Source organism: Anthonomus grandis, chromosome 14 (genome assembly GCF_022605725.1).
Source record: "Anthonomus grandis grandis chromosome 14, icAntGran1.3, whole genome shotgun sequence".
NCBI lineage: Eukaryota > Metazoa > Arthropoda > Insecta > Coleoptera > Curculionidae > Anthonomus > Anthonomus grandis.
This window is the reverse complement of record NC_065559.1, coordinates 12,657,518-12,684,240: the sequence shown is the minus strand read 5'-3', so window position 1 is coordinate 12,684,240 and position 26,723 is coordinate 12,657,518. Positions and strand designations below refer to the sequence as shown.

The window sequence follows — 26,723 nt, the reverse complement described above, 5'->3', positions numbered from 1 at the left end:
ATGTTGACCTATAATAAATATTCTAAATTTTTGAACTTTGTCCTACTTTCTTTGGGCTTAAATTTAAGACTATATCTGAAATCTAATAATGTATAAACACACGCTCACCTTTTTCCTGTTTCCGTCTTTTCCTTTTGTTACATATTTTTACAGCACATACAGAAAGTATGATCGCGACTATAAAAAACAAAATTCCTCCTACAACCCCTGCAGTGATTGCCTAAAAAATAGTTATGAAATTAAATTAGTCTATACGTTATGTAAAATTTGTATTATTATGTTTTTTACCTTATGCTTAACACGTGCAGGAACTGAATATTTAACTTCTTCACTTTCTTCATAACTTTCTAAGCCATGAGCAAATACACGGAAGTAGTATGTCCTTCCGCCAACTAAGTTCTTGACTAAAAGAAAAAAATTATATCAAAAAATAAACTTTTAAAGAAACTTAATTTAAAATCTATAATTTGTATAGCATACCTAAATATTGAGTATCTTCAGGTCTTATCTGAGCCTTATTTAAGGTCTTCCAAGGTCCATCCGTTCTATATTTTATAACGTAGTGATGGATATCGACACTTCGATCCATTGGAGGCATCCAGGAAATGAGGAATCCATGGTCCACTTCTGTTACAGTCAGGTTCCTGGGAGAACCGGGTTTTGGACCTAAATACACTTTTTCAATTAGAAATAAAATGTGTAAGTTCGGGTACTTCCTTAACATGAAAATATATAAAATAGATGTAAAGCTTTTAACTAATTAACATGCAGGAAACTAAGAAAATAGTTTATAATCAAGTTTTATAAACTCACTAGTGATCAAACTACTTTTTCTTTACTTAGAATAATAATGAACGAGATTGGTAGAATTTGTCAAATAGTTCAGGTTATAGTAAATAGACTTTTATATTAATAATTTTTGGCATAATAATATTTATATAGTTAATATCTATGTACTAAATGCAAATTAAGTACATTTAAGATGACTTACCCAAATTTTCGTTATTTGGGGCTGGATTAACCGAGGCGGGGGTATTTTGAACTGGTAATCCAACGTCTTCTCAAATGAAAAAAGTAGGTTTAACAATTATTTCCAGTAAGTATAATTTTATTATATACACACATCAAAATGGTCTAGGGAACAAGAAAAAATAAATAAAAACTAAAATTTGATTCCAAGATATGTTAAGGTAAAATGAAAATACTGCAGTCTCCCTCCACTTATTTATTTACAAAGGTGACATCTATGGGAGAAGTTCTAAAAGTACCATGGTACCTGATGGGTTGTGACACAGTGATCAAGAATGATGTACTTGATCATTAACAGTGTTGCTGGTTGTTTTGTGTAGCTTTATTTATTTAGAGTATTTCCAACAGATCAAGTTTATTGCTTTTCGGGTAGAAATGTAAAAGCTGTAGGTCAGTAGCTGGACCGAAATTGTGGTTGTTAGTATAAGCATGTCTTGCAAAGTTAGATTTGATGCTTGTAGGGCAAATATTTTGAGTCTTGCTCTTCTCAATCTCTCTACAATGTTCATTGATACATGTGAGGAGTGTCTTTTCAAATGGGGATATCTACATCTTTTTTTTTTCAGGAAATCGAAAAAACTGTTAGAACAAAGACGAAAATATTTGCGGATAAGTGGTTTTACCATTTAGAAAGTACATGAACCTACTATTAAAACAAAATGTTCAGAAAAAAATCATGCCTTTTAATTTTGATGTTAGAAATTTCCAAAAATGTAGAATATCCTCTTTTGAAAAATCCATTTCAATTAATCCCCTTTTGTCCTGAACTAATTGTAAATATCCCCTTTTGTTTTGTTTATTATTAGTAAGAAGTATGAGTTTTTGTTTTAACTACATTTTATCAGGATAATAAAAAATGAAGCAAATCTTTAATATTTTTTATTACGCTATCAAAAATAAACAAAACACAAATTCTAGGTCAAAACAACAAAATATTAGTGATCAAAAGTAGAAAATTTGTTAAACTTTTATTTCACCTATATCATCTGTAAGACAATCACACATATTTTCCATTTCGGGGTTTGATTGTACCTCGGAAGCACTATTTGGATCATCAATTATTAATTTTTTGTACCACTGTAGTTCTTCCAAATTAAACCACTCATCACCAAACTGTTTGTTCAGCAAGTTTTTTATGTCCTTTTTTTGTTCTCGCTTAATGAACGTAACGCCAAATTCAAATTATCCCATGACAAAGGGTGCCTCTTTCCCTTTTTAAGAATTGTTACAGGTTTTTCCAACGGATTCTCAAATCTATAGTTCTCATAGCATTTTAAATCAATGGTGTAATGACCTTGAACCTTTTTTTTAGTGAAAATCATTCGTTTAAATTTCTGGATACCATCCACTTTTTTATAATATTCCTCCAAGCTTTTTTTCTTTTAGAATCCAATCGTGCCCCAATAATCTTAGTGTGTCAATTTTTTTAAAAATGTCATATTCCTCTTTGATGGTTATTAAAACATGCTTTCTAATTTATTTCTCCAGTCGACCGAAAATCCGGTCTGCTGGTAGAAAACTGTGCCTCGTACTGGAAAATATAGTGTTATGTCCTTAAGATGTCTTGGGGAGTCATTCAAAAGGTAGAAGAGAAGCATGTGTATAATGTGGCTATTCTTGTTTGGTCTCCGCAACCATCGCAAAACAGTCTTAGGTGAAATACATCAGCTTCTAGTGTTAATTTCTTCAAATCTCATACACAGCAGATCCCACTTCGGTATGAGTAAAAATGAGTAAAAGGATCTTTTAAATCTAAAGGTACAAGGCAAAAATTGTATAAACTGAGCTGTCTGGCATAAAAGGCATCTTGTATGGGGGTTCTAGGCAAACACTGAACCTGTTGTAGGTCAAAACATACAGAATGACTGTTGTCCTCTTTTTTTCTCAGATAGTTGTAAAATGCATTTGCACGGAGTTTATGTATTCTCTGTTCTGTTATAAACTGTTGCTTTTTAGCCTTATCTTTCTCATTTTGTATTTTATCACGCCATAACACATAGACATTGCAAGCATCCGTTGCTGGAGATGCAAATCCGATATTGAATTTTCCTATAAAAATTTTATAAAATATTGTTTTTTTAACTTTTAAATCATCCGTCACAGAACTATTATAAAGTTGCCATAATTTCTTTGCATTTAATTGTGATTACAAGTAGGTAAATCCTTTTTGACTTTTGTCGGCCATAAGGACTTTCTTGTGCAGGAGTTTGATTTAAAAATAAACGAAGGCTTTGTTTTTTGTTTCGTTGCGATTACCATACCTATTTCCACCTCGGTTTTCTGCCGGCGTTTTTCCTTTATGTGATGTTTTACAGGTTCTCTAATCTTCTTTTTTTTAATTCCAAAAGCAATAATAAAAAACTGTTTACACACTACAATCACACGTTTTTTCTTTGAAAATAAGTGATACTGACAGCTCATATTCCTATTCTTGACATTTGATTTTGCCGCATAGTTTCCCTTTCTTTGTGCATCATAAGGCGTTATTAATCTGAATAAAAATACCTATATCTTGTTCTATCTTCGTTTCCCGTTCGTAAAGCTTTTTTTTATTTTTCATCAGCAATGACAAAGGAATAGTAGCACAATTAAATTTAGTTTTGCCAGAACGATGTAAACAAGTTTTCCTAAATCGCGTTAAAATTTATAAAAAACATTAATTACCTAAATAGGATCTGCTGCATTTATTTTTACCTTTTGTACATGATACCTAAGAACAATTGTTTAAAATCAACGCTTATCAATGTGAATTCTCATTAAACATTTATTGCTAATGGAAAACTTTACCAATCAAGAATTGGCGGATATGCATTTGGCATACGGAGCAACAAACTGCAATGCACGAGCAGCATCGCGGATGTATCATGAACGTATTCCCGAATGACAGCATCCTGGATATAAAAAGTTTATTGCAGTTCATCGGCGGCTCGCTGAGACAGGCATGTTTAAGACCAAGATGCATGATACTGGTGTTGCTCGAACCGTAAGAACGGTCAAATTTGAAGAAGAGGTACTTCAGCGAATTGCCGATGAACCATCAAATAGCACACGTGACGTCGCTAAGGATATAAATACAAGTAACGCTTCTGTCTGGCGGGTACTACACGAGCAACAACTCCATCCTTAACACTTCTAGAAAGTTCAAGGTATGACTGCAGCCGATTATCATTCTAGAGTTTAATTTTGTCGATGGCTTCTGGATCACATCATTGCACAACCAAATTTTTTACGATATTTTTTGTGGATCGATGAATCCTCTTTCACAAGAGACGGTATTTTTTATAGTAGGAATAGGCATGTTTGGGACGAAAAAAATCCTTATGCAATTTTCCCAAGAAAACATCAGAATCATTGGTCTGTCAACCTATGGGCAGGCATTGTTGATGATTATTTAGTTGGGCCATACCTTTTACCGGAATGGTTAACAGGACCTATTTATCTGCGTTTCTTGGAGAAAGTTCTCCGAGAACTCCTTGAAAATGTTCCACTAAACGTTAGACAGCAAATGTGGTTTCAGCATGATTTTTTTTTTTATGGTAAACACAAGCACAAGAGGAAAGTCCTATGTCACTCTTGGAGTGGTGCTTGCGCGAAGATATTTGTGGGCATTTATCTTGAATCGCTGCAGGTTGTATGCGTCGGGAAATATGTGAGGTGGAAGCCCGTTCCACAAAGAAGATGTTCTCCAGATGAATGAGTCCCGATACAGCAACGTTCTTGGGGTAGGCAGCTGGACTCGATGTTGATGAGTCGCCACTGCTAGACGCGTCCTTCTTGCCGGAACAGCCCTGGGTGGAATCAGGCCTGCCAGCTCAGAGGAGCACTTACCGTGATAATAACGGTAGAATAAACAGAGATCAGCCACCTTTCTCCTGTGCTCCAGACTATCCAGACTCTTTGTCAGTTCTGGTTTGTCGATAAGACGAATAGCTCTCTTCTGTATAGAATCTAGCAGCTTTAAACTATGCTTGGGTGCAGAGCTCCAGACATGCGAGCAATACTCGAGGGAAGGGCCTATTTGAGCCTTATAAAGAGTCAGCAGCTGTTCTGGTGTATACAGTTTTTTCGTTTTGAAAAGCACTCCGAGTTGTTTGGAAGCTGCCCTGGCGATCTCGGCAACGTGGTCATGCCAGGACACACTGTTCGTGACTTCGACTCCTAGAACATGTAAAGATGATTTCATTGGCAATGTTTTCCCTGCCATAACCAGCTCCGGGCCATCAACGTTAGTCTTCATCATAAATACTGCAGCCTGCGTTTTTTTAGCCTTAAAATTGACCAGATTGTTACCGCCCCACTCCAAGATTGCTCTAATATCGTTGTTGGTTGAAGCTACTTGTTGCTGCCTAAGATTCTGAGAAGTTGCGGCTGTCGTTGGTTTGGCGGACTTAAATATGGAAATAAGGGTGCTATCGTCCGCAAAGCTGTAAATTGAATTGACAGTGGTTCCTAGCAAATCGTTGATATATATCAAGAAAAGGGTGGGGGATAGAATGCATCCTTGAGGGACTCCAGCGTTAATGTTAAATTTGTCGGAGAGGTGTCCATCGACGGCTACTTGGATTGTTCGTTGTTCAAGAAAACTTTTGATCCAATTCAATAATGAGTTTTGTATGCCGACTGAGGAGAGCTTGGTTAGTAGTCCCTTATGCCACACTCTGTCAAATGCCTTGGAAATGTCAAGAGCGACTGAGCGGGACTCGCCATGCTTCTCCATGGCCTCCGTCCACAAGTGTGTGACGTAAGCCAGAAGATCGCCGGTGGATCTAAGCTTTCGGAAGCCGTATTGATGATCGCTGATTAGTCAAGATGATTCCAGATATCTTAACAGTTATTGGTTGACTGCTTTCTCCATATTCTTCGATATTACTGGAACTAGTGCAATCGGGCGGTAATTGGACGGCATCGTCTTCTTACCCTTTTTGGGTATAGCTTGCACTTGAGCAGTCTTCCAGCTTGTTGGAAATGAGCCCTGTTTATACGATGCCGTGAACAGTCTACATAAGGGAGGAGTCAATTCGTCTGCACAACGTTTTAGTACTAGGGCTGGAATTCCATCGGGTCCAGAAGCTTTGTTGGTTGGGGAAACGAAATTTGGTTGGAATTCGTTGGGGAAACGAAATTTCTCCCATCGATGAATTCACCCTTGGCAAATATGGCGGTGTTTTGCCTTGCGAGTGCAGAGTAGAATTGGACGCGAAGAGTTTACCCAGTAAGTTGGCTTTTTCCCTTGCTTTTACCGCGATAGAACCATCATCTGCTGTTAGGGGTGGCAAGGCCGACTTAGCAAATCCTTGACTAACGGCTTTCGATACCGACCAAAAAGATCTTGTTCCATTTGGGCAGTTTAGCAATTGTTTTAGATCCTGTTGTTGTGACTCTCTTTGCATTCATCAATAATTCACGTGCAGCTATTTCTGGAGGTTAAAAAGTTCCTCCAATTTTCGGAGGAAGGATGTTGACGCCATTTGCAATATGCTGCGTTTTTAGTGTTTACTGCCTTTTTGCAATTCAGGTTGAACCATTGCTTGTTGTTTGATCTGCATTTAGTAGAAAAATGGATATAAGCTTCTATTCCTGCCAAGATCGTTTCTGTAATTTGGTTTGCACATTCTGAGATGTTATTGGTTCTAAAGCAGACTTCTTTCCAAGGGAATGAGCGACAAAATTCCCGAAGATGGTTCCACTCTGCTGATTTATAGTGCCATACCTTCCGCGGCATCGGAGGATCCTGCGTTTTAACATCCAACTGGCAAGAGACTGTTATCAATTTATGGTCCGATGTTCCTAAGGGGGCCTGTACCGATATAGTGTACGAGTCAGGGTCTGAAGCCAAGACCAGATCTAGGAGACTCGCGAACTCGCCGTCTCGATCGGGGATTCTGGTAGGTTCCTCCACAAGCTGCGTAAGCCCGCATATGGTAGCAAATAGCTCAGCTTCTCGTCGATGATTTCTGCGCTTGGGTAGTTAATTTGCAGTTGGTTAATGCAATCAACCAGGTTCAAAAAGAGCCGCCTATATTGGGTGTCGCTTGGTGGTCTGTAGATACAGCAGATAATGATGGAGCGCCGGCTCACTTTGCTGTACAAGTACGCGAGTATTTGGCTCAGAGGATTGGGCACCGTTGGATTGCCAGAGGTGGAGCAGTTTCTTGGCCTCCTAGGTCACCCGATTTAATGTCGCTCGATTTTTTCTTTTAAAGTCGTTAGTCTACGAAACTCTAGTAGAATCAGAGCTAGACTTAATTGGACGAATAACAGCAGCATTTGAAATCATTCAAAACGAGGACCAAATTTTTAGTGTAGTCCGCCGAAATCATGTGCGGCGTTTAAATCGGTGTATTGAGGTTGGAGGAAGACATTTTGAATAATTGTTGTAATGGTATCATATACAAAAGGTAAAAATAAATGCATCAGATCCTATTTAGGTAATTAATATTTTTTCTAAATTTAAACGCGTCTTAGGGCCGTAGTGGCGTAGTGACACATTTCCGAACATGGGTTCCGATACTCAAATGGATTCTACTGTTGCACTGAACAACCCCTAGAAGTTTGATCCCATAGTTCTGAAACACCCTGTATATCACTAGTACTATAAACAAAACAGACAAAAAACAAATCAAAACGCGAACTATTTTATACATTTACAATTTCCTTTTTCGAAGTTTCTTTATACTCTTCTGCTTTCTACCACCACTATTTAAAGTCTCTACCGTTTTATCTTCCATTTTCTATCAATATTTTGTCTTCAATATTATTGATTTTATAAGCAAACTAACCAAAAAACAATGAAAACATTATCGCACTAACTTTAACCCAACATTCTCACTTTATTATAAATTTACAGAGTGGCTAAGAGCACAGTATCGTGCCTCTGACTACAACATTATAGATACGTAAATGACAGTTGGAATGCAAGACCGCACTGCCTAGAACGTAGGACCTATAAGCCCCTTAATAAATATAATCTGTTCTTTTTTACATAATTAGTAAAATTAATTTAGTTAAAGTATAATAAAATTTAAACCAAACATGTAAAAAATGAAATGTAAATATTAATTTATGTAAATATCACCTTTTGAGAAGAATCAAAATCCCCTTTTGAAAAGAACACAATTTTTTCAATGTAATTTACTAAGGATATTATGTCACGTTTTGTTTCGGTTTATGATGGTCAAAATATGAAATTTAGTACAGATAAACGGATTCAAGACTTAGTATAACAAAACCCAAAAATGTGAACAGCCCCTTTTGAAAAGACACTCCTCATGTAGAAAACCTTCTACCGGTCTGTTCAATGTAAAATGCATTGCAATTCTCTCGAGCACCATATCTGGATAGACTCCTGATTTTTCTTCTGGCGGGATTTTGTCCTGACAGTTGATAACAAAGGATCTTAATGTATGTTTAGTTTGAAAGCTAGTATTGATGTTATGTGAATTAAATATGTTTTTGATTTGGTATGAAATCGTACGCCAAAAGGGGATTGGATAATATTTTTGATCGTCTGATTGTTTGATTATCAGATTTTTATTTAAATGCTTAAATAAATTTTATTGAATAATATTTGTAAGTGTACCTTATAATAATTTTTTAAGTTTTTTCAGTGTTTGTCTTTTGTTCGGAACTATTTCCTTTTAGTACCCCCTGATGATGGACACCACTGTAGGGAATTTTAAATAACTAAATGTTTAATAAATAAGTGGAGGGAGACTGCAGGATTTTCATTTTATCTCAACCTACGACTCCACTGCAAGTATGGACTATTTCTTCACTTCCAAGATATGTGTTTATTACTTGTTGAACATTCATTTACACGTATTTTATCACATTTATTATATTAAGTTATTCTTGTTGATATTAAATAAATAGCTTAAATTCTACCTAAGAATTTGATACAAATTTTTTACATAATAGACTAATGGAATGACAACGGAATTGCCTGTGAATTTCCTTGACTTAAATCCTATCGAGTACATTAAGGATATGTTAAAGGCGTATTTAAAACCAAGGAATAGTATTCCTTGACCAGGAAGGGCTGATTGCTGAACTGTATGCAAGAGCAATGACTACAAATTGAGCAAAATGACACTGCCAATATCTAACTAGGACCATGCCAAACAGATGTCGAGCTGTACTTATTAACAGGGCTAGTCATTAGGGTGAGCGTTATTTTTTATTTCTGAAAATCGGTACGCCTGATAAATAGAAAATTATTTCTGGCAAAAATAGCTAATTAGCCGAAAACTAAATTTTTTAGCTCGAGTCGTTCCACCGCCCCACGTCTTTTATTCTATTTCCGCGAATACGATTCATTGGGACGGTGGAAAGACTACTGTAATATTTTTCGCTTATAACAAAAAAGTATTTTTTATTATCATAATACATCTTTTCCACATCAGCCAAGTACAGATCAAAAATTCCTTCACGAAATATGTTTAGCTATTAAAAACGGCTACTGCTCCGAAGCTCACTCAAAACGTGACCCAGGTCGACTAGTCCATTCCCGATGGTTGACTACTGCGAACAGACTGTTACGTTTATATGTTAGCACCGCTAATCCAATTCAAAATTACATTAGTAACATTCATAATTAAAGTGTATGGCCCTATGTGGTGTTGCATTCAACGAAGCCTTTATATTCATGGCGCAAAACACGTTTTCAAAAATGTTGTGCTATGCAATTATTTTTCAGATGACTTAAAAAATATCGTTCATAAAGTGATTAACAGGAATAGTGTTTTTGGATACCCGGAAAATATAATATTATCTACATTGTAATTTGATCGCAGGCATATAAGACAGCTAGCCTATTGTAGAATTTTGAAAGCCAGGGCTAAAACCAATCCTAAAACTAGTCCTCTTAGTCAACTAAAATTTCGAAATTTTATCGTTCCAAATTTTGATTTTGATGCTAAAGAATACTACGAGCTAGTAGACTGTCAAGATGTAAATTCGACCGACCCACCAATAACAGTCCCATTAACGGTCCAGCTACAACAAATCGTAGAAGATCCAGAACTTTTCGCGATTTTATGTATAAAAGATTACCCTTGCCGCACACAAGCTGTGGAAAGAGCCGTCAAAATGGTGACTGATGGATCTACTACAGTTTGTGGTTATGAAAGAAGAGATGGGGCAATAAAAAGTAAATTAGAGTCACGGTCCTTAATGCCAAAATAAAAAGATTTTTCTTCAAAGTAGTGTAATATGTCGCAAAATTATTATATTTTTTTTAGTAAAGGTTATAAATTGTATTGCCTTTTTAGAAGAGAAATAAATGTTTGTTTAATAAAACCATATATTATTATTTATAAAGTTTTTTAGTGACCTGTGGCGTGGAGGCGATGCTAGTAGAAAAAAAAACATAAAAAAGCAAAAAACTTCTTACTCCCAAGCACATCTTTCCCAAATCCAGATATCTTAATTCTCAAAAAAAAATTATACCCTGTGGCGGTGGAGAGGAAGCTTGTAATAAAGAATAAAAACAGCAAAAAACTTTCTATTACCGGGCACGTCTTTTCCTATATAAAAAAATCCTATACTGTCGCTCCACCCTACTGGTCATATACCTTCATATATCGTCTTCATGTACCTGATTACCAAGTTTTTTTCTTTTCTATTAATTTTCTTTTATTTCGATTTTTTTATATTTTACCTTAAATTATCACACGCACATAGTTAGCAAACAGCGCGATACACCCATCAATCCACAAACCTGAGACGCCTCAAGAACAAACGGCGGAGAAAAACGTCTTCTCGCCCCCTATCATTAGTGGGGGGCAAAACCCACGCCGGAATAAAAAGACGAGACGGACAGGTCCACGAAAAGCGAGGACAGTAGATCAAGAAGCAGACTAAAGAGAGAGCGGGGTAAGACTCAGGACGACTCCTCAAAGTTCCTAAAACCCCAAACAAAATACCGAACTGACCCCAGATTGTCCAAAACCTTAAAAATCACTCCAAACCCCGACCTGGGAGCTGGCATAGCGCCACCCCAGTCTGCGGAGTTGAGGCAAAGCGAGGAAAGAGCAAACTCGACGCAAACTCGAGGAGATAATTCGGGAAAGAGATTTGCTGATTGAGTGTAATGTAAAAGAGATATACGAGGTTAAACTTCAAAACTCTCAGCTAACTGAGAAATTACAACTATCAGGCTACAAGATAAATAAGTTGATCTCAGAAAACCATTCTCTCAATGAGCTGATCTCGGACTTAAATTGTAAACTCGAGGGAAGAATGAATGAAATTAAAGCCTCTACTAACAAAAACGCCAAGCTCGAAGAGCCCCAGATGGTGCAGGGGGGGCTGGCTAGCGACAAAACCCCAAGCGAGCAGAAAAAGAAAAGAACCAGGGAAGACGCGGGCATGTCTCCGCCTTCACAAGACGAAACCGGTTAACCCTGGGAAAAAAACAAACAGGGAGTCAGTCCCCTCAACATCGGCGGACCCAAAACCTATCCAAATGCCCATTGAAAATCCCACTCTTAAAAGAGACCCATTATATATGCCCCTAAACAACCCCTCTTTAGCGGGTAAAGGGAAGAGTGTTGATCCTAATATTAATAAAGTACCCAAGGTAGTGCTAAGAGACACTAAAAACTGGGCCGCAAAATATAAATTATTTTGTGAATACAAAATTAACATTACAAAAGTCCAAAGGGATAGATTGGGATTAGCGCTCGTCCCCAAAACTTCCAAATACCACAGAGCACTCACAGAACTACTCACGGAAGAGGGAATGGAATTCCATTCCTTCTTCCTTGAAGAGGACAGAAAATTGAACGTTATACTGAGGGGACTGGACCAGAACTTCAAACTGGAAGAAGTGAAGGAGAAACTCAGAATGATGGGGTTTGAGCCTGAGGAGCTGGGTTGGTTTAAAACCGGCCCAGGTCGCCGAAGGCCCACGGACCTCATCAGGTTCCTCGTACCTAAAGAGCAGGAGGCCGTGTTTGAAATTGAAAGCATATTCAGTATTAGAGTCCGTGTTGAGCGCTTAAGGACTAACACAATAGAAAACAGGAAGCAAATTGGGCAGTGTCATCGCTGCCAGGTATACGGACATGTTATGAGCAATTTCTACGCAAAGCCGCGTTGCCATAAATGCAAGGGCGAACACCACTACTCAGAGTGTGAAAAAGACAGAGCAACACCGGCAGAGTGTTGCAATTGCGGTGACGACCATCCGGCGAGCTATTGGCGCTGGCCAAAAAATCCAAACATAAAAACATAAACAAACAAAAAAGCTTCGCCGAGACCTTAAGAAAGACCAACACGGAATCTAATACCAGGAGGGCGGAGCCAAAGGAGGGCACTACAAAATCGCATATTAAACGTCCCGAGTTTTCAATCAATAACACGAGCTTCTTAAATCTTCTAAGTTTGCCTGAAGGGATGTTGGAAAAAAAAATCGACACCCTGATGGCAAAACTGGAAAAACTAAACTCAAACCCAGCGTTTAAACTATTGTTGGGAGCCGAGATCTAAGTCGCCACAGTATCCGTTTTTTTCCTTCTTGGGTGCTCAAATCCTAAAACCCATCCGCACTAACCACAAAACCCCACATAAAACCCAAACCTAACGTCAAAAACCCAAACATCATCCAAAACACCGATAAAGACTGATACGTTCACTCCTCCGCCCGACCTTTTCTCACCAGCCAAAAGTTCCGTGGTCTGAGGGGGCGTGGTCTACTTCGCAGGCTCGCGTCCAATAACATCTCACCCAGACCAAACAAATAAATATAAGCAACCAAACCTTAACCCGACCACTGACCAGTCGGTTCCTATTCTCCGAGTGAGTCACAAGTCCAAGCACCTAGATGCGACCCAGAATAATTATAAAAAAAAGGCGCCTAATCTCGACAAAGAATCTACTTAAAAGACCGGCAAGAGCAGTAAAAGCTAGCCCGGATGGACAGTGTATAACATCAAATTATCACACATTGTAAATTCCTCGATATACTACGATGGATTTTTGTGTTTTTGACAAGTTAATATTCAGCAGTATTTCCAAAATGAATTTATATGTATTCAATTTCAATAATTTCCAACTAAATTCCCAAATTTTCATTCAAAATTCAACTGTCTTTAATGCATTTGTCCCCTAGATTTTAATGCGTGTAGTATAATATACCAAGCCAATTAGAAATAGGTAAGAAACGCTTCTAATATTAAACGCAGACTTCTAGTTTTTAACTATGACTTACCTACTGTTCGTATTGTAAATGTTTTACTCATCATGCCATCTCCAAGGGCATTTTTTCCGACTACTTGAAACTCATAAGTCGTACCAGGAGCTAACCGGTTAATAGTCACTTGAGTACTACCTGATGGAGTAACAGGTATAGTAGCCCATTCAGTTTGTCCAGCTTCGCGGTACCATAAGGTATAGTCTTGTTTGTAGTCTGGGCCACCACTGTAACCTAGAACAATAAAATAGACTAGTAGTGCTCCTCAAACCCCATCAGCTTCTCCCAAATTTAATAGCAAAATATCTATAGTATCAAATGCCTTTCTTAACTTTAAGGATACCAATATTAAGTAAGACAAAAGTTGTTAAAAATATCGAAAGTTTTAGTTACCTGGCATCCAACTTAGAGTTACGCTAAACTCTGTCGCTGTCCCGCTTAAGTTATATGGTGCATGCGGTTGGGTGCCTTCTACAACTAGTTGTGTTGACAAGACTATTGTAGCCACTTCATTTGTTGCTACACATTGGTAAAATCCGAAGTCACTTCTTTGTAAATTTTCTATCGTTATATTTCCTCCTATAATCTTTACGCGGTTTTTAGGAAGTGGCGATCCTAAAATTAAAAAGAATTAATGAAAAAGTTTCGTAAACTTTCGTCAGTACATTTCTTTTTTTTTTGTTGTAAAAAAGGACTTTTGTTAAATCAGGTGCTCGTACTTTTTTTAAAACTTATTTCAGGAATTAGGTTTAAAAATAATATAATTCTGAAACTATAGCCGCTAGTATTTAGTTACCTTTATTTAATGTAAGATACATCAAAAATATCCGATGGTGATTATTTACTCGAAAGCTTAAACGTTGAGATGGTTACACTTAGGACTCATTTTCATTAAAACTTTATCAAACGAGGCTTAATTAAAGTTTCAACTAACTCTTTAGTATTTGTTAGTATTGATGCATTAAATAATTAAAATTCTCTACGTTGTCTGGATTAAACAAAGTAGATTCAAGTTTTGCTTACACTCGTGAATGTAATATTCTTCCTTTATCAAGTGCTGTATCGCTGTTAAGCAGAAATAAAAAATTAGTATCCAGGATAAACTGAATCTTATTTTTTTTGGGTAACAAGCTATCAGTAGTCCATTTGATATAATAGAGGAAGAAATGTGTACAGTGAATTCATCGTTCCGGATTGAAAACTTTTAAAGAGGTCTGATCATCGATGAGCTTTTTAATAATGAAACTTCTTCTAAACTCTCAAAAGAAACTTCTGAAACTTTTTTTTTTAAATGTATCTTCAGTTCAATCAGTATCTTTCAATCAACATATAAAAATATACGACATCTTCAAGATAGAACCTTTCATAAGTTTTATTAGTCAAAAAAGTCCTGGAACTCTAGTAGCTTATCCTCTTAGTCAGTACTAAAGACTAACTACATAATAATTATTCATACATTTGTTATTAATAGTTTCAACCACAAATCAATCAGTTTAATAATATTCACCAAGTTCATGTGAGCTACATTTAGCAGTTACAGATTATGAAATTTATGTCGCCTAGAATTTGGATTGGCATTAACGAAACAACAAATGATAACGATTGTATTTTTTTTAGTTTGTTACAGAAAATAAAAATCTGGCTGTAGAGCATGTAGGGTTATGTTAAGCGTGTGATTGAAATGAGTAAATGTGTCAATCTCTATTCTACATATGATTTTCATGTGACAAGACTTGATTTCAAATAGCAGATGAGCATTTAACTAACATTATATTTTATTTTTATTATAGTTTCATGGACATGGATCAGTTCAGATGAAAATACTCAAAATGATATTTAATTATCTCCATGAAAAAAGAAATAGTCTATGAGCAGCGACCACAGGATGGTTAGATCAAAAATATTCATCAAAATGAAAGGAAAGGAGTAACAGAATAAAAAGACAAATAACGAGAAATGGATTTCACCCAATAACGTAGACACCCTTTGAAACGCCATTGACAAGCACCCAACAAAGCAAAGAACTGCACCAGCATTGCATGTGAATATTGACGAGCTGAACGAAAGTATAGTAGATGCTATGAAACAAGCAGAGGAAGCAAATTGTGTTAGGACTAACCATAGAAATAGAGCAGTAAGTCAAAAAAAAAAAACAAAAACTTGATGAGGCAGAGAAAAGAATGACAAAATAAATGCCACGTAAGTTTCCTAAAACTGAAGCAACCTAACAAGGATATAGCTAAAGTCATTTCGAAAGGGTGATCAATCAAAACAATCGAAGAAAATAGATGTTGAAAGTAGTTACGTGGACACTCTCCCAAGGCAAAAACATAGTTTGTAAACTATGAAACAAAGATCAAATAAACAACTAATAAAAAAGACATTTTAAAATTCTATAAAGAGCTATACGATATTAGATAAAATTATCCATAATCCAATTCTCAAGATTCTGAATCAGAGATTAAAGAGAAAATCCCAGAAATCATAATTCATAAGATGCAAAAGGCAATTTTTGGAATTAAAAAAAACAAAAAATATCCTGGAGATGAAGTGGTCATTGTAGCTTTTAAACTGGGTAGCCAAAACCAATTCCAGAGTCTTAAAAATCTATTTACTGAGTGTCTCATATAAGGCAAAACACCATAACAGTGGAACAATACAACTAATACCCTAATACATAAAAAAGTGACATAACTAATCTTGCAAATTATTATCCCTACTATTTCTTCTATCTCACATGCACAAGCTATACACTTGAATAATCACAAATAGATTAAAAGCGAAACTGGACTTTCAGCGGTCAAGGGAATAGGCTGGTCTTTTACCATCCCTAAGTCTTAAAGAATTTTATTTTTAGACAAGTCCATGGAATACAATACACCACTTGGCCTGATATTCGTGGACTACGAAAAAGCCTTTGACACTATAAACCAGTATCAGAGGTTAAAGTCAATCTCCAACAATAGAATAGATCCTCAATATACCTTATTAATAAAGTCTATAAATAAAAATTTTACAGCTAAAGTAAAACAGCAGGAAACCACAAAACAACAAACAACTTCAAAATATTTAGTGGAATTTATTGAAAAGATATCTTTTAGATGTTGAGTGAGAGCTTAAATGTGTCTAACCACTTTTTTATTTTACGAATGCCCATAGTTGTGCTTCTCCTTACTTCATCCCAAGTATTATCTGAAAAAATTACTGTTGTGTCTTATGCATAAGAAATTACAAATCCGTTCATAGTTTTTAGATCTGTTAGTGAATTAATGTACAAAATGAAGAGTAATGGGCCCAGTACGGTTCCTTGAGGAACTCCAATCTCCACTTTCAGGAGATCACTCAAAATATTCTAATAGGTCGATAATTGCTGATATTTGCCTTGTCTCCGGATTTAAAAATAGGTGAAACAACTCAAACTTTAAATTGCTCTGGGACTTTACCTGCGGCAAAAGTTAGGTTAATAATGTGAACCAGGGGACAAGTTAAAGATTGATGTGGCTTCTTAATAAATCTAGATATACAATTATCAATACCAGGAGAGAACTATCATTCTTAAGAATAATTATTTATATAATTACTTTATTTGGATTAACTAGATTTTAAAATAACGAATCAACAAATCGAACGGGCTCCTCGAATAACATATTTTCAGTTGGCTTAATTTTTCTGTACATATCTAACCCTACGTTAATAAAATATTCATTGCGATAATTTGCTAGTTTTCTGGAGTCATTAAAAAGGTCATTTTTGATCTTATTTAAAATTGGAAAATTGGTAAAGAATTTTTTTGCTGTTCTCATTGAACATTAGTTGCTTCAGTTAAACATTCAGATGGCTGCCCGAATTTTTATTTTTATTTTTGTAATAGGTATTTTAGCTTTATTGATCCATTTACTTAAGAAATTTCGATATGTCTTGTATATTTAAAAGTCACGTTCGTTATAATTTTCCAAAAGCTGTTGTTTCATTGTGTCTCTCTTTTAATACTTACTATTATACCAGTTGTTATTCAAGGTTTTTATTTATTGAATTCTTTTACATAAAATGATTTAGTGTAGGTGGCCTGATCGTAGTAGCTTGTAAGAGTTTTATAAAAATTATCAGTTGCTTGAAGATGCAGATTGCAGAATTGATCAAAACAACACTATTTTGCCAGAACGGTTTACGAGCCTGCTTAAGTATGTGTTAAAATCTGTAAATTTGGAAAATCTAGGATTAAACAGAAACAGTGAAACCCACATTTAATATTTGCCAATGACATAGTCCTAATATCAGATCGCTTCGATCATGCCATAAACATGCTACAACAGATAAACTCTGCTTCTCATTAGGTCGGACATGAATGTGACAAAAACCCAACTAATGACTTACCTTGTACTCAGTGAAGGAGTACACATAGATGGCATACAAGTAGAAGAAACTACCTCATACAAGTACATTGGCAACGAAATCCGGATAAACAGAGATATTCCAACATGCGAATATCACATAATAAAGTCAAATTTACTCATTATTCTGAACAGAAAGGTTTTCAACTACTGTGTTCTGCCTGTCCAAGCTTACGATGCTGAGACTTTAAAATTTACAAAGGATGCACAGAAAATCAAAGTGGAACAGCATGTAATGGAAAGATTAATGCTGACCCTTAGAGATCACATCATAAACGCTGAGCTATGTAGAAGAACTGACTGATTGAGGCATTAAAAGAATAGCAATCTTAAGGTGGAATTGGATGAGATACATTGCGAGAATGCGGGACAACAGATGGAGCAACAGAATGCCAGATAGTCTTAGAGTAGAGACCTAGACCGGACTCTTTTAAAAGCAGGAGATGATCACCAACTAGATGGTGCTATTATATTAAAGGGATCCACACAAATACTGGAGGCACAAAAAAGCAGAATGTTGAAGTAACCAAGGGACGCTTATGTCCAGCAGTGAATGAAGAACAAGTAAATATTTTATAATTTTTAAAGAATTTGTGATGGAGAGTCCTACTATTTAGGCTTAACTAATAAGGAATAGCACTCTTTTGTAGTTCGAAAATATCCTCAAATTGAGTCAAAACACCCCAGAATAAAAGGGCGTATCGGAGATGCGAATCAAAAAGGGTTTAACAGATTGATCTAGACAATGCCAAGTTTAACTCTCTAGAGACCGATATGCAAAATATGCAGAGCTTAATTTTTGGGGATAAGGCATCGATGTGCAAGTTTCATTCTATGGACTTGTCTATAATAAGTCCAAAAAACTTAACAGGTTTAACGATTTGACGGATTTCAACATCTAGACTAGTTTTATAAAATACGAAAGGTTCCAAGGAATTTTTATATTACAAGACTTACAAAGGTTAAGAAGATTTGAATCACACCACGATTTAATAATGACCAGGTCACCACAATTATTGGAATTTATTAGTGTAACGACAATAATTGTAATGCTTACATTTATGATTTATATGGTTCTTACGAGGCTTATCTGTTAGACTTTAAAATTGCATAGTAAATAAGGCCATGATTGAGTTTGCGTTATGAGTTTAAGTTTTACAATTTAAATTAAAAATGTAACACGTACCATCTCTTCGTGCCCACTGAATTGTTGGCTTAGAAGTATCCTCAGCTCCCACAGCTTCGCAGTGCATTTCTACTGATTCGCCTACTTTCTTTTGATACATACTCTCAGGCTGAACTGTAAATGTTGGAGGTTTCTTTACCAAAACATCCATTATTCCAGAACTGCCTTTTGTCCCATGAGCATTGTATGGAGTGCACGTATATTGACCCTGTAAAAAATAGAATTATTCCTATCTTAAACAGTGATATATTATTTATTTTATTTTAAACGACTGACAAAAGCTATATTATGATTTCAAATCTGATAAATGATAATAAAAGGTTAAATGTGTAAAAATTACCTGATGGTTTTCATTAACACGCGTAAGTAACAAAGATCCATTATTCATAACAACGACGTCTTTTATTTGATATGGTTCCAGCACACGTTTGTCTTTGGTCCAGGTAACATATTGCATAGGGGGATTAGCTTTAATGTAGCACTGTATCACTCCTGCCAGTCGGAATGGGAGATATTGGACTGTGGGAGTAAATGTTACGCGGGCTGGATCTGAAAATAAATTGAAATATGGCATCTATATAATGTGTCAATTCAAAAACGTACCATTTTTAATATTTAACGATAATGGCGAATCGGAAAATTAAGAAAAAAAGAACACAACATATATATATTTTATTAATATATTTTGGTTGCTAAGGGATATTTTATGTGCTAGTCTTTAAGCCAAATTCCATCTAAAATTCTATTAAACCTCTTCATTTACATTTTTACGGGTTTATATTTTATGACGATGTGTAAATATATTTATTTTTTTGTATTTAATATGAAATTAGTAATTTAACTAAGAATTAAGGCATGATTTTAGCTGAGTCTAATATTGCAGTTAATGTAACACTAATAGTTAACCTGCAGCCCCTGATGTATTTGATGCATTTTTTATTATGTATTTTTGCTGTAACCTTTTTATTATAATTAGTTTCCTGTGGATGGTATTATTTTTTAAAAGGATATTGAGTGGTGTCAATAAAAAAGAATAGGGCACTGAAAAGAAAAAAAATTACAAAGCTAAATTATTGTCATTATCCCAGAGTTAAATAATAGAGTCAATAAAGAATAGAAAGAATACATACTTACTATTCCTATAATAAAAAAAAAAGAAAAAAGAAAGGACGAATGAGTTCGATTCCGCCGAATTGTTTACTTTCATTATCGTGTTCTGTGGAATGATAAGTCAGTCACTCTGATATTTAGTAGATAGTATCAATAAATATGGTATAAATCCCAATAATAATAATAATAATAATCATATTAATATTAATAATAATAATAGTAATAATAATGTCTTTTATTTTAAATTCAAGCAGATACAATAATATTATCAAAAAAGAAAAAAACAAATGCCTTAACCGTGGCGCAGTCTAGCTTAAGAGCTACTCTACTGAACCAGGTATAAGCATCACAAATTCTTTAGAGAATAGAATAATATACAAAATTGCACACCAAAGTACTCAACCGAGACCATAGATAAGACCATCTCATTCCACTTAACGCTAACTAACCTCAAATTAAACTACCCCAACATCCTATAATGTCATACCTACATTATACAAATCGACAATATAAACTCTAAAATATTTTTTAAAACAGACCTACGGCAAAACAACTGAGTGAAGGATATGCCTCTCATCCATTCTAAGCCAGTGCAAGTCTCTCAACTTAGCTGATACTCCTTGTTCTCTACCGTGCAAACCAATCAATCTTACACAGTGGGTCTGTAGTAGTTGAATGCGGTACTTATCCCTTTCTAGCGAATTATAAACCACATCCGCAAAATTGAAATGAGAGAGTACCAAGGAATCGCAAAGCTTTTTTTCCAAAGATCGCGTAAGTAAATGCCTATGTTTAAATAACAGTTTTAAATTAGCAAAAGCCCTCCTTATACACATACTTATGTGTTCAGTAAACCTTAAATTATTATCTAAATTTAGACCTACGTTCTTTGCGGAGTCAGTAATAGCAAGTATATTATTATTTTAAGTCAAATGAATATCAGCGAATTTAATTTGTTACCGAGTCCTACCAAAAAGTAACACGTGGGACAGAAGGATTGAGATCCCATCAATGCTTCTGAGATACTAAAAGAAGGGTATCTAGGTCATCGTTCAGCTTACCCACAGATTCCAAAAGGTGGAATGTGAGTGGAATGTGAGTGCTTGAAAGTATGTGTTTCAAGCACTCACTGTATGTGTTTTGCCATCTGGGATATGCAAATTCAAAAAAGCAAAGGCCCCAAAAGACAGTTGCTTAGAATCAGAAACCTCTAGATAACTTGCCACAAGATTACAGGACTGACCATTAAAACCCAAATATTTTAAAATTGCTAGATTTATTTTATCAAATGCTATTGACAAGTCAAAGAGGATTAACATAGTTAACTCATTTCATCATTTTCTATAGACTAAAATATAAATAATGAAATATATCATCTGTTACCCTCTCTGGGGGAACTGTCACCTTGTCGTCGGTGAGAGGGCTCAGTAACCTACAGCCAGGGAGCAATGCCGGCGGTAGCATAGCTACCGGTAGGGCCACCCATGCCGATAAGGTCTCGAAGTGCTGAAGGTGAAGCTAAGAAAGTTCCCACGCAGCGTCTGATCCAGAGTGGGCGGCTGCAAATAAACAAGTCAGCCAACAAACAATACTGTCAATAAACAACACTGTAACAAGGTCAGTCTCAAGGATTCCGGGGGAGGCAAAAATTCATCCCCTCCATTCTTAATACAGAACAAATTTAAACTTCACCTAGCCACCTATAATATTCGAACAATGAGATCAACCGAACATCTGGAAGAATTAGAGGTGGAACTATCCCATATCAAATGGAACATCTTGGGCCTATGCGAAACCAGATTACCGGACGAAAAATGCATCACACGGAAATCAGGCCACCTTTTGTATCGAAACAACAGAGAGGAAAATACACACATTGGCAGAACAGCGATAATGATTCATAAGAGTATAAAGCGGCTAGTTACTAAGATGAAATCCATATCGAGTAGAGTCATTTACATAGTATTGAAGATATCGAAAAGATATAGCATCCAAATAATTCAAGTATATGCCCCTACAAGCTCTGCACCCGATGATGAGAGAGATTCTACAGTGACATTTCACAAGCGCTGACAATAGAAACAGCACACTACAAATACATTATTGGCGATGTCAATGCTAAACTAGGAGTACCAGCGGGAAACGGAAATCAATATGTGGGTAAATTCGGACTGGGTTGTACCAACGAACGAGGAGAAAGACTGATCAATAATCTCCAAAAAGAAAGTATGTACTGTATGAACTCCTTCTTCAAAAAATCAGAAAAGAGACGTTGGACATGGAGAAGCCCGAACTCAAATACGAAAAACGAGATCGACTACGTACTAACCAATAAAAAGCTTACTATAAAAGACGTTTCGGCCCTAAATCGCTTTGATACTGGTAGCGATCACAGGTTGGTAAGAGCTAAAATAGAAATAAGCTGAAGAGTTAACGAAATAAGCTAATCAAAATACAACCATTTCCCACATCAAAAACATTCTAGGAAAACCGCCAAAAATTCCAAGCTGAACTCAACAAGAAATTGCCTAATAAAGAAGCACTGAACAGCTTGAATATAAACGACCTAGAAAACAAAATAAGTACTGACATTAGAACGACAGCCAAAAAGATATGTGCCACTACCAAGAAAAATAATTCAAAAATAAAAAAGGAAACTAGAGAACTCATGGCGAAGAGAAGAAACTTGGAGAAAGGGACTCATGAATACAACGAAATTAACAGATTAATAAAAAAGAAAAAAAGGGAAGATTTAAGGCAATACAATACAGAAATACAATAAACACTTAATAAATACTTAAAACACGTAACAATGATGGACTCCTCCAAATACATCAACTAAGGGACGCAAACGGAAACATCAAAGAGGACAGTAAAGATTTGATGGATATCGTGGAAAATTTTGTACAGTACACTGTACATAGATGACAACCCAGAACAAGCAATAGGAGTTGATTAAACGATTCTCAATATAGGCTCCGAAGATCTTCCTGACATCACCAGAGAAGAAGTAGAACTAGCATTTTCTCAAATGAAAAACGGTAAAGCATCAGGGGAAGATGGAATTACAGTTGAAATGATAAAACTTGGGGGTAGAACTACTGTAGAAGCAATGATAATTCTTCTTAATAAATGTATGACAGAAGGCGTGATACCCCAAGCATGGCAAAAGGCCCAGGTGATTTTACAGTACAAAAAAGGAGATAGGTTGAGAATCGATAACTATCGACCTATTAGCCTACTCCCCCACCCGTACAAACTTCTGACAAAGATAGTAACAAATAGGCTTACAGCTAAATTAGATGCCTATCAGCCCCCGGAACAAGCTGGCTTCCGAAAAGGTCATAGCACAATAGAACACATACAATCCGTTCGCACTATAATAGAAAAATGCAACGAGTATAATGAACCACTACACCTCGCATTTGTTGACTATAACAAAGCTTTTGACTCCGTAGAGTTGTGGGCTATTTTTAAGGCCATGAACAATGCAAGAATCGACTCTGGATGCAAGCAGCTTCTCAAACACATATACGAAAATGCGACAATCACCGTTAAAATCTCGGAAGAGATAGAAACAAACAAAATTCAAATAAAAAGAGGAGTAAGACAAGGGGACACCATCTCCCCAAAGCTGTTTACACTGGCACTGGAAGACGTTTTTAAAACTCTGGACTGGAACGAGAGAGGCATCAAAATCGACGGCAAACATCTGAGCCATTTACGCTTTGTGGATGATATAGTACTCTTTAGCCAGAATATAATAGAATTACAGGAGATTTTGGCAGAACTTCAAAGAGAATCGAAAAGAATAAGTTTAACCATGAATTTAAATAAAATAAAAGTCATGTCACCTGATAATATTCAAGTACATATAGAAGACCGAATTATTGACAACGTCGAAGAATATGTATATTTGGGACATTGCATTAAATTGAGCAAAGAAAATCAAACGGCCTAAATAAACAGACGTGTTCGTTTGATGTGGGCAGCCACGGGTAAACTGTCACACGTCTTGAGAAATGAAACTATTCTAATTAATTTAAAAAGAAAGGTCTTCAATACCTGCTTACTGCCCGTGATGACTTACGGAATGGAAACCATGACACTCACTGTTAAATCACCTAACAAGATTCGTTCTAAAATTTTCGATAACGTTAAGAAAACACTAACTGGTTGTAAGTCCTTCAGCTCAAGTAGATTGTTTACCTTCGGAGGATGGCCACTTTTTAGAATTTACCATTAATTCACCGATTGAATTAACCGGTTAATCAAAAAAAAATCGGTAGATCTCAGGTTGCCGTTCCGGTTATTTCAACATTCGGAAACGCTTCGGTTCATATTCTTAGACAGTTGGCAGCTTTAATAATAACGATTTCTGTATATGTTTATATTTTTTAATTTTTCAGAGCAGACCAAACAAATTATGGTAGCATTTTCCATGAAAAGATTGATAGGTTGCCACTGTTTTGATGTTGAAGAAACTTAAAACCAAACAAAAACGACCCGGTTTCGTTGTAAGTGTCTCAGTTTTTGTTGCAATCAGTTTGTGGCTTTTGTCGTCGATACCTGTAAACAAACAAAAGTAAAAAAAAATTGTATTAATGTTTTCTGTTATCCTTCTATTATTCTCACTCGACTATCAAAATAAATTTAAAATATCCATAAAAAATCAAAATGAATATTGAACAACAACAAATTTACACGAAAACTGAGGCACAAAAAATACAAATCTAAGTTAGGAATCCTAGGAAAAAGTGTCGTTATAGGGAGTATTACCGGACAACAATACAGTAACATGTCAACTCCAATATCATCATCTCTGATGACCTTGGATTTTATTAGAAATAAAGCATCTTTAACTTCCTCTATACTAGCAAATATAAAATTAAATATACGTGAATTTGGTAAATTATTATTTAAGTATTAACAGTCTGGAGCAACTTGCATAATGCTTACAAAATAAATGTTTATATCCTCTGCGGACCAGCGACCATTGGAAATATTGTTACTAGATTTTCCATAAACGTTTCTCTCTTATAAGTTTCCAGTTTTCTCTAGATCCATTCAATCGAATTTGATTTGCAAGATACTCACCTTATGTAGACTGTTGACACGGCATCGTATAAGCAGGGCCAATTTCCAACAAGCTGGAAAACTGCTCGAGTGCAAGCTGTACCCAAAAAGGGTACGAAGACGATGCCCTCCAATTACCGCCCGATTGCACTAGTTCCAGTAATATCGAAGATTATGGAGAAAGCAGTCAACCAACAACTGTTAAGATATCTGGAATCATCTGGACTAATCAGCGATCATCAATACGGCTTCTGAAAGCTTAGATTCACCGGCGATCTTCTGGCCTACGTCACATACTTGTGGACGGAGGCCATGGAGAAGCACGGCGAGTCCCGCTCAGTCGCTCTTGATATTTCCAAGGCATTTGACAGAGTGTGGCATGATGGACTACTAACCAAGCTCTCCTCAATACAAAACTCATTATTGAATTGGATCAAAAGTTTTATTGAACAACGAACAATCTAAGTAGCCGTCGATGGATACCTCTCCGACAAATTTAACATTAACGCTGGAGTCCCTCAAGGATGCATTCTATCCCCCACCCTTTTCTTGGTATATATCAACGATTTGCTAGGAACCACTATCAATCCAATCTACAGCTTTACGGACGATAGCACACTTATTTCCACATTTAAGTCCGCCAAACCAACGATAGCCGCAAGTTCTCAGAATCTTAGGCAGCAACAAGAAGCTTCAAACAAAACAACGATATTAGAGCAATCTTGGAGTGGGGCGATAACAATTTGGTCAATTTTAACGCTAAAAAAACGCAGGCTGCAGTATTTACGATGAAGACTAACCTTGGTGGCCCGGAGCTGGTTATGGCAGGGAAAACATTGCCAATGAAATCATCTTTACATCTTCTAGGAGTCGAGGTTACCAACAGTGTGTCCTGGCATGACCACGTTGCCGAGGTCGCCAGGGCGGCTTCCAAAAAACGCGGAGTGCTTTTCAAAACAAAAAAACTGTATACACCAGAACAGCTGCTGACTCTTTAGAAGGCTCAAATACGCCCTTCCCTCGAGTATTGCTCGCATGTCTGGAGCTCTGCATCCAAGCATAGTTTAAACCTGCTGGATTCTATACAGAAGAGAGCTATTCGTCTTATCGACAAACCAGAACTGACAAAGAGTCTGGATAGTCTGGAGCATAGGAGAAAGGTTGCTGATCTCTGTTTATTCTACCGTTATTATCACGGTAAGTGCTCCTCTGAGCTGGCAGGCCTGAGTCCACCCAGGGCTGTTCCGGCAAGAAGGACACGTCTAGCAGTTGCGGCTCATCAACATCGAGTCCACCTGCCTACCCCAAGGACGTCGCTGTATCGGGACTCATTCATCTGGAGAACATCTTCTTTGTGAAACGGGCTTCCACCTCACATATTTCCCGACGCATACCACCTACAGCGATTCAAGATAAATGCCCACAAATATCTTCGCGCAAGCACCACTCCAAGAGTGACATAGGACTTTCCTCTTGTGCTTGTGTTTACCATAAAAAAAAAACCCGTTCTGTTCTCTCCTGGTTGTTGCAGTAACATAATTTCTTAGCTGTTTATAATTTTGCCAGTCTTGAACAGATTTACTTTTTTTATATTTAGTTAAGGCTTTATTTCCACAACAAAAAGTTTTTTTGGCTAAATATTTAGGACCCTTTGAAGTACTGACTTTACATATTAGTTTTCCAATACCACAACATAGATATAAAATTTAATATTGGGAAAGGCTAAATTATAACGAGC

The 26,723-nt window shown here is 36.2% G+C and overlaps 1 protein-coding gene across 30 annotated transcripts in view; it reads right to left on the bottom strand.

The window, feature by feature from the left end:
• The window catches only part of LOC126744584 (protein turtle), a 735,337-nt gene that overhangs the window by 72,418 nt on the left and 636,196 nt on the right, over nucleotides 1-26,723 (bottom strand). For 25 of the 30 annotated variants that reach the window (XR_007663236.1, XR_007663238.1, XR_007663237.1 and 22 more), the window contains 8 exons: nucleotides 19,140-19,348; nucleotides 18,800-19,007; nucleotides 13,616-13,837; nucleotides 13,241-13,456; nucleotides 992-1,060; nucleotides 481-675; nucleotides 289-404; nucleotides 109-220 (listed from right to left, as the gene is read on the bottom strand). Coding sequence is in view for 27 of the 30 variants with exons in the window: in XM_050452059.1 (XP_050308016.1) it covers nucleotides 109-220; nucleotides 289-404; nucleotides 481-675; nucleotides 992-1,060; nucleotides 13,241-13,456; nucleotides 13,616-13,837; nucleotides 18,800-19,007; nucleotides 19,140-19,348 (1,347 nt within the window). In the remaining 3 variants the exon portion in view is untranslated. The remainder of the gene's footprint in view (nucleotides 1-108; nucleotides 221-288; nucleotides 405-480; nucleotides 676-991; nucleotides 1,061-13,240; nucleotides 13,457-13,615; nucleotides 13,838-18,799; nucleotides 19,008-19,139; nucleotides 19,349-26,723) is intronic. The other 5 variants (XM_050452077.1, XM_050452073.1, XM_050452072.1 and 2 more) reach the window with 4 other exon arrangements.